We start from the raw sequence: 7805 nt of genomic DNA, 5'->3' as shown, positions 1-7805 counted from the left end.
TGTGTATATATATATATATATATATATATATATACACATACATATATACATACTGCGGCTTTTAATTTACATTTCACTGATTATTAGTGAAGTGTATGTAGTAAAAAATGTAAAGCAGCATTTTAATCTCAATCCTTGTAATTTATGTACTGGTCAGAGCAGTTTCCATTTAATCCTAAGAAGGCCCCATACTCCCTTTATCTCTAAGGGGGACAAAGGAGTCTCCTTTGTCTGGTAAGTCAAGGAGTCAAAACTATGAGGTATGACTATAAACTTTAAGAAGTTACTTTTGTTTTTCATTTCTATTTTTTTTCTTTTCGCTGCTGGTATGAAAGATTTCTAATGTAATAAAGCTATAAGAAAAACAGGCTGGGTGCGGTGGCTCACACCTGTAATCTCAACACTTTGGGAGGCCGAGGTGTGCGGATCACCTGAGGTCAGGAGTTCGAGACCAGCCTGACCAACATGGTGAAACCCCATTTCTACTAAAAATACAAAAATTAGTCGGAGTGGTGGCGGGTGCCTGTAGTCCCAGCTACTCGGGAGGCTGAGGCAGGAGAATCACTTGAACCTGGGAAGTGGAGATTGCAGTGAGCCAAGATCATGCCACTGCACTCCAGCCTCAGCAACAGAGCAAGGCTCTGTCTGAAAAGAAAAGAAAAGAAAAGAGAAAAGAAAAGAGACAAGACAAGACATGTGATGTGGCTCCTCACAAGCAAAGTAGAGAGGCTAAGAGTACTGCCTCTAGAAAGAATCTTAACTCCAGCTCTGCTACCTTCTCTGTGACTCTGGGAAAATCACTTCTCTCTGAGGCCTGGTTCCTCATTTCTGCACTGGGACAGCAGGACTTCCCACACAGCAGTGTCATAAGAACTCAAGAAGATTATTCACACAGTTTCAGGGTTTAGCAAGGCCCTCAGTAAATGGGGTCTGCTAGGACATTCCAGTAGCTACAGCTGACCCTGAATCATACCGAGGCTGAGGCCTGCTAGGATCTGAGCAGTCCGAGAAGAAAAGCCTGGGCAAGGGTGAGCCTACCTCCCACTTGCATCCCACGGGCCGGGCAGATGATTTTCCAGGGGGCATCCAAGGTACCTTGGTTTTCACCCGGACACTCCGCCGCACATTCACAGTGTCCCCTTTCATTCCTCGCTTGTGAGATTTCTGTGGAAAGGGACAAATCCAGGGTCACTTCCACACCCAGCTGGCCATGGTGCCATGCTAGTGACATCCCTCTCCAACTGGCAGAGTTCCTCTTCTGATTAATGTTACTGCTGCTGCTCCTGGATGACAGGCCTGCCTACCTTCTAACCAGGAAACCGGCCTCCGAAAGAGTGTGTTTGTCTCCCAAACCTTTGGAGTCAGAGTGCGAGGAGGCTGGGCTTAGCAGGATCACCCAGATCCACAGCTGCTACCTCACCCCACTGGCATGCTCCTACCTGGCTGCTGGTCGCTGATGGTTTCGGGAGTTTTTTTATGTGGACATGGACAGGGGTGTTCTCATCCACGTGAACATGTAAGGGGGGAGTTGAAGAGCGGTCCTTCATGGTTGGCTTCTGGCAGGTGGGGGAGGACAACACAAAAATGGTTGATCTGTGGATGAGTAAACTGGGCATAAAAACGGAGCTCACAGCCTCTGGGGGCCACCGAAAAGCCTAGCCAGCAAGCGAGCAGGACAGCTACCAACTACTGGCATGCAGACAGGCAGCAAGGCGGGAGTATCATTCAGCAGGTTCCTGCAGAGATCCCAGCAGAAGACCACCAGGGAGATTCTGGTCCACTCAAGAGAGGGTCTGCAAGACCCACCCATTCTAGAATAGATCCCAGACACAGGCCCCAGGGTCCTCAGGGCTGGATCTCCTCTAAACCTGCTGGAATGCACGGCTCCTCCTTGGATTTAGTGAAGCACAGCGGAAAGCAGGCGGATCCTTCTACACAGTGATCTCAAGTGGGCATGCAGATTGGCATGGGAAACACACAAAATGCTCAGGGTGCAGAATAAATCAGACAGCAGGCAGATCAAAGACCATGAAAACAGAAAGCTGGAGGAAATCCTAAGGATGAGAAAGTTGTCTAGATTCTAAAGAAAACATGAGCAAGGCAGAACCGCAGCTACAAACCCCTCAACCACCACCAGCTCTTATCCTTCCACCCATTCTTTAAACTTTTTTTTTCTCTTCTCTTTTCCTTTATTTTAAAACTCTCAAGATTTTAGGATTTGGCTGGAAGAGTACGTCTAAGACAACTTCCTCACACCCGGCAGCCTTAGCGCAGACAAAAATGATCATAATTAAAAATCAGCAGGCTACGCATAACAGCACCTAGCAGTGTAACTGGGCAGCGATGGTACCCAGCAGGGTAAGGCATCTCCTGGAAATGGTGTGCAGAAGCATTTTTAGCAGGGTGACCAAAGGGGGCTGCTACATGAGTGCATCACCTACCGTCACAGTTACACTGGGTGCGCCACAAGGTGCTCTCAAGACCTTTTTCTGCGTGAGACTCGTTACTCCGTTCTTCCCACACGATGGAAACCTGCACCCAGGCACAAGAACCAGATTGTAAGCAGAAAACTAGGGCTCTCTTACGTTTTAGATCTCATGAAATTACACACTGACTATGGTAGCCAACATGTTCAAGGCTAGGAAAACCAGCGTGGAATTCCTTGACTCCCCTGAGATGAGCACCAGATGTGCGTGGGAGCCCAGCAGTGGGACAGAAATAGGGTGACGGGCATTTGCAGGCTGGACTTGTAACATATCGTCACATCACATGTATTATGACCCTTACTGAAAAGCCAGGCGGACAGCCTGTCAGATGACAAAAAGCAAGCAGCACATGAACACAGCCAAGGTGCTGGTTTGGTTGAGGGTAGAAGCACCCAGGACAGTGCCTGGAGCAGAGGCGGCCCTGGAGAAAGGTGGAGTGAGTGAATGACAAAAATAGAGCATTAGTGACCACAAGCCATGGCTCATGCCTGTAATTCCAACACTTTTGGAGGCCAAGGCAGGCAGATTGCTTGAGCCCAGGAGTTTGAGACCAGCCTGGGCAACATGGCAAGACCCCATCTCTACAAAACATACAAAAATTAGCTGGGCGTGGTGGCGTGTATCTGTAGTCCCAGCTATTTGGGAGGCTGAGGTGGGAGAATCACTTAAGCCTGGGAGGTGGAAGCTGCAGTGAGCCATGACCGCACCACTGCACTCCAGCCTAGGTGGCAGAGGGAGACCCTGTTTCAAAACAACAACAAAAAAGAAAAGAATTTTTTTCAAAAGCATTAGCCTCAGGCACGAGAAGTCACTGTAACGCACACTCATCAAATTAAGGCTCAAATATTCCCCTAAGAGAATAAAAAAGTATCTGTTTCCCAAAAGATTCCGCTTCCTATCCTTTAAGCTCCTAAGCAGCAGGGGATTTTTTTTGTAATGCCATGTGTAATTCACATTGCTTACACATATACTGTACAGCCCCATCACCAGATCTGCAAAGACAGAAAAAAAAAATAGAGAGCAAAGTTTAAAAGTTTAATTTGCTCCAAAATATTTCAGCGGTACATCCAAGAACTCCAGGATGGGAAGGGACTTGGAATTACCATCTGATGATCCATCTCACTGCCCTTTTTTTTTTTTTTTTTTTTGAGATAGAGTCTTGCTCTGTCGCCCAGGATGGAGTGCGGTGGCCCAATCTTTGCTCACTGCAAGCTCCGCCTCCCAGGTTCAAGCAATTCTCCAATTTTCCTGCCCCAGCCTCCTGAGTAGCTGGGATTACAGGGGTGTGCCACCATGCCCAGCTAATTTTTTATATTTCTAGTAGAGACGGGGTTTCACCATGTTGGTCAGGCTGGTCTCAAACTCCTGACCTCAGGAGATCCGCCCACCTTGGCCTCTCAAAGTGCTAGGATTACACAGACATGAGCCACCGCAACTGGCCCCCAAAGTGGGGAGAGATCAGAGAGGCTGAGCAACCAGGGGGAGGCAGGGAGGGTGGGGCAGAGACGGGGCGGTCCCAAATTATCATCTGCCCTCTCTACAAATACTTGGGGAAAATAATGCAATATCAAAATGCAATGAAAAAATAATTGAGCACTGTGGTATGCGTTTTGCTGTATGTGTATTACATCCTGATTTTAAAAAGAGGGAATGGCCAGGCGTGGTGGCTCAAGCCTGTAATCCCAGGACTTTGGGAGGCCGAGACGGGCGGATCACGAGGTCAGGAGATCAAGACCATCCTAGTTAACACGGTAAAACCCCGTCTCTACTAAAAAATACAAAAAAACTAGCCGGGCGAGGTGGCGGGCGCCTGTAGTCCCAGCTACTAGGGAGGCTGAGGCAAGAGAATGGCGTAAATCCGGGAGGCGGAGCTTGCAGTGAACTGAGATCCGGGCACTGCACTCCAGCCTGGGAGACAGAGCGAGACTCCGTCTCAAAAAAAAAAAAAAAAAAAAAGGAGGGACTGTGTGTGTGTGTGTATATATACACACATATATACATATGTGTGTAAACACATATAGATGTGTTTACACACACACATATAGAGAGAGAGAGAGAGCACGCTCTACTGATCCTTTAGCCAAGGAATACCAAAACTGAGAAGACAGGCTTTTTTCCCTAATCATTCAGAACATTGTTCATGTAAAGCCAATAGTTTTGGGAAATCTCTCAGTGGGTTTCTTGTCAAACCACCTGGATTCCATCATCTTGCTAACTGCCACATCCACCTCCTACATGTTATTTATTTACACCTCGACTCCCTTCAAAACGGCTCTGAACCTAGTACTCTATTAAGACAACAAGAGTGACCCTGTTTGCTTCCAGGAAGCTGTGACATTTGGGGAGGGAAGGAGCGAGGGAGGTAGAGCTGGGATTGTGTATACATTTCGTTCCCCCTTCCCATTAAAAATGATTTTTAAATGTTTTGGTCCAGACTTTCAGCAAACACAATGAGGAAGCTGGAAGCCTCAGGCGAGCCTGCCCTGGGGACCCCTGGCCACCTTTCCCTGCCCTCCGGCGCAGGCGCCTCCCACATCGGCAGTACCTGGGGGAGCCGCCTGAGGATGAGGCAGACATGGCTAGGCATCAAAGCCGCAAAGGTGGGCAATTGGGTCAGCAGGCTCTGCTCAGGGGGACCCAGAGGGGCGGGCTTGTCAATGAGCCTCTCAAGGGGCCTGGCATCAAACGTCCTCTCTGAGGGGAGAAGGGTGGAAGCTTTGGGATTGGCAGTTGGATGAAAACTGGGAGGCGCTCCTCTACTGTCCTAGTCGCACAGCAACTGTCCTGCCAAAGTAGGGGGAGATAGGAGAGGCTGAGCGACCTGGGGGCAGAGGGGAGGAAGAGGAGGGGACGGGGCAGAACAGCGAGGGAAAGTACCACCGCGGAAGACGGCCGGTGGCTACTGGGGGAAACCTGAGGCGCCGGCGGACGTGCGGAGAGGGTAGGTGAGAACCGCTCGGCCCCAAGTGGGCCCCAGAGGGCCGGAACCGCGCAGGGAGCAGCGGGGATGCTGGGGCGGGGTCGGACAACCGTCTCCTAGGAGAAGGGGCGTTCCCGGAAGAACAGGTGCCCGAGAGGACCAGTGTTTGAAAGAGGGAGGCGCGGAGCCCGGGGGCCCCGCCGCGAGGGAAAACCGAACAACCGAGTTCTAAGCAGGTTAGACACCGGGCTGGGAGGGGGCGGCGGGGACCCCCGCGGGCGAGGGCCCTGGTGACCCGGAGACGGTGCCCGGGGAACAGCGCTGCCTACGGAGGGAGGGCAAGTGACTGCCGTGTGGAGGCCCGCGGAGAGGACGAGGTGGTCGGGGCGAGGCCGCCGGCGGGCAGCAGAGCGAGGGACAGCCTCTGTCGGCGGAGAGAAGGGACGGCCACCCACCAGCAGGCAGAAGGGTACCGGTTTCTGCCCACAGAAAGGCGAAGCCCTGCCCGCGGGCGGCAGAAGAGGGGCAGAGCCCCGCGGTAGCCAGGAGAGGAAGGAGGCGGCCGGCCGCCCGTTAGCGGGAGGAGGAGAGGCCCCGTGCCGGTGGGCGTGGCGGGGGCCCAGGTTCTGACAGGAGGGGGACGAGCGCTACGCGGCGGGGAACGCAGGACCCGACGGCCCCGCGGGGCCGACCGCGCCGTGGGTACGAAGGCGACGGTCTCGCCCGCGGTGCCCCGGAGCGCGCTGGATCCCGCCTGCCGGCGGCCTCTCACCAGGAGCGACACGGCTGAGCCCAGAAACGCCGCCTTATGAAGTCGTTGAAGTCGGAGGCCAGGGTCGTGCCATGGAGACGCCGCGGCGGATGCAGTCTGGCTCTGGCGGCGGCTCCTCCCGGCTTCCGCCTCCTTTTCCGACACCCGGTCGGCAGCTCGCCCATTGGCCAGTTCAAACCCCCCCGGGAGCCGCTTGGGTTTCGCCATCGAGGCGCAGCCCCTAGCGTCACAGAGATGCCCCGCCCCGCCAGAAGCACCGCCCACTTCCGGGCCAAGCGTCCCGTCACCAAGGAGACATGCGACGAGTCCAGCGGGCCTGGCCTGGTCTCGCCCCCCATTCAAGGGCTTTCCCGCTCGGCCCTGTTTCCCCTGCCTTGGGTCCTCCCGGATTCCCCTCACTCAAAGGAGCGTACGGTTCCGACGCGCTCCCCTTGGTACTCACCAGGAACCTAGGCTCACAGAGGACCCACGGAACACGTTATTGGGAGCTGCACACTGCCCTCGAAAATCCAGCTCTGCCCCTAGTCCACTGTTAGTGCAGAGATGGAATCGGCTTCTGCGCATTCCCCGGCCTCTCTCCCCTGCCCACATCGCCTCTGCCTTGGCCCCAACAGGAAAAAGGGTCGGCATTCCCCTTGGGCTTCACTACCCTCCTGCACTCTTTTTTTTTTTTTTTTTTTTTTTTGAGACAGAGTCTCTCTCTGTCGCCCAGGCTGGAGTGCAGTGGCGCGATCTCGGCTCACTGCAACCTCCGCCTCCCGGGTTCACGCCATTCTCCTGCCTCAGCCTTCTGAGTTGCTGGGACTACAGGCGCCCGCCACCACGCCCGGCTTTTTTTTTTTTTTTTTTTTTTTTTTTTGTATTTTTAGTAGAGACGGGGTTTCACCGTGTTAGGCGGGATGGTCTCGATTTCCTGACCTCATGATCCGCCCGCCTCGGCTTTCCAAAGTGCTGGGATTACAGGCGTGAGCCACCGCACCCGCCCGGCCTACTACCCTCCTGCACTCTATGCCGCTCTGTGTACAGACCTATTCTGATGAGGTCCTTGCTGGTCCGCCATCTTCTCAATTATGCTTCGCTGTCAGCCAGTCAGGGGAGGTCTGTCACGTGGCTCATAATGCCGCCCTGGAATCTGGGAGACCTGAACAACCTCCGAGCCAACTGGGCCACAGTCCCTTGACCTTTCTCCAGTGACCCCGCAGCACCTTAGCCACACACCTCCAGGGTCACACAAGTTTTTCACCTGCAATCCTAAAGTCAAACTCGCAAACAAAACCTGCTTTTCCGCCTCGCTTTCACAGTATTCTGCATACTGAATTTGTTCTGTAATGTCAGGGAGCTCCCCGATCCTTTGGTCCATTCATTGTCTCTCTGTCGAATAACTGACAGATTTCCTAATCCTCATTGTAACCCAACCTTTTAAGACTCTGCGGTGGCTCACGCCTGTAATCCCAGCACTTTGGGAGGCTGAGGCAAGCGGATCACCTAAGATCAGAAGTTCAAGACCAGACTGCCCAACATAGTGAAACCCCATCTTTACTAAAAATATAAAAACCGGGCATGCTGGTGTGTGCCTGTAATCCCAGCTACTAGAGAGGCGAAGGCAGGGAGAACTGCTTGAACCTGG

General features: G+C 53.0%; 1 protein-coding gene across 33 annotated transcripts in view; it reads right to left on the bottom strand.

The window, feature by feature from the left end:
• The window catches only part of ODF2 (outer dense fiber of sperm tails 2), a 48212-nt gene extending 40937 nt beyond the window's left edge, over positions 1 to 7275 (bottom strand). For 2 of the 33 annotated variants that reach the window (XM_017848213.1, XM_017848224.1), the window contains exons 1-4: positions 5862 to 6010; positions 5032 to 5270; positions 2442 to 2532; positions 1096 to 1164 (exon numbers count right to left, since the gene is read on the bottom strand). In XM_017848213.1, the coding sequence (XP_017703702.1) occupies positions 1096 to 1164; positions 2442 to 2532; positions 5032 to 5063 (192 nt within the window). In that variant the 5' untranslated portion in view covers positions 5064 to 5270; positions 5862 to 6010. Of the gene's footprint in view, positions 1 to 1038; positions 1165 to 1439; positions 1594 to 2441; positions 2533 to 5031; positions 5271 to 5363; positions 5382 to 5861; positions 6035 to 6178; positions 6424 to 7206 lie in introns of those variants that run through there. The other 31 variants (XM_017848206.1, XM_017848223.1, XM_017848195.1 and 28 more) reach the window with 28 other exon arrangements.
• Between the last annotated feature and the right edge of the window lie 530 nt (positions 7276 to 7805).

This window comes from Rhinopithecus bieti, unplaced genomic scaffold, assembly GCF_001698545.2.
Source record: "Rhinopithecus bieti isolate Rb0 unplaced genomic scaffold, ASM169854v2 scaffold_29388, whole genome shotgun sequence".
Lineage (NCBI taxonomy): Eukaryota > Metazoa > Chordata > Mammalia > Primates > Cercopithecidae > Rhinopithecus > Rhinopithecus bieti.
The sequence above is the reverse complement of the archived record's forward strand: the minus strand, read 5'-3'. Positions and strand labels throughout refer to the sequence as shown.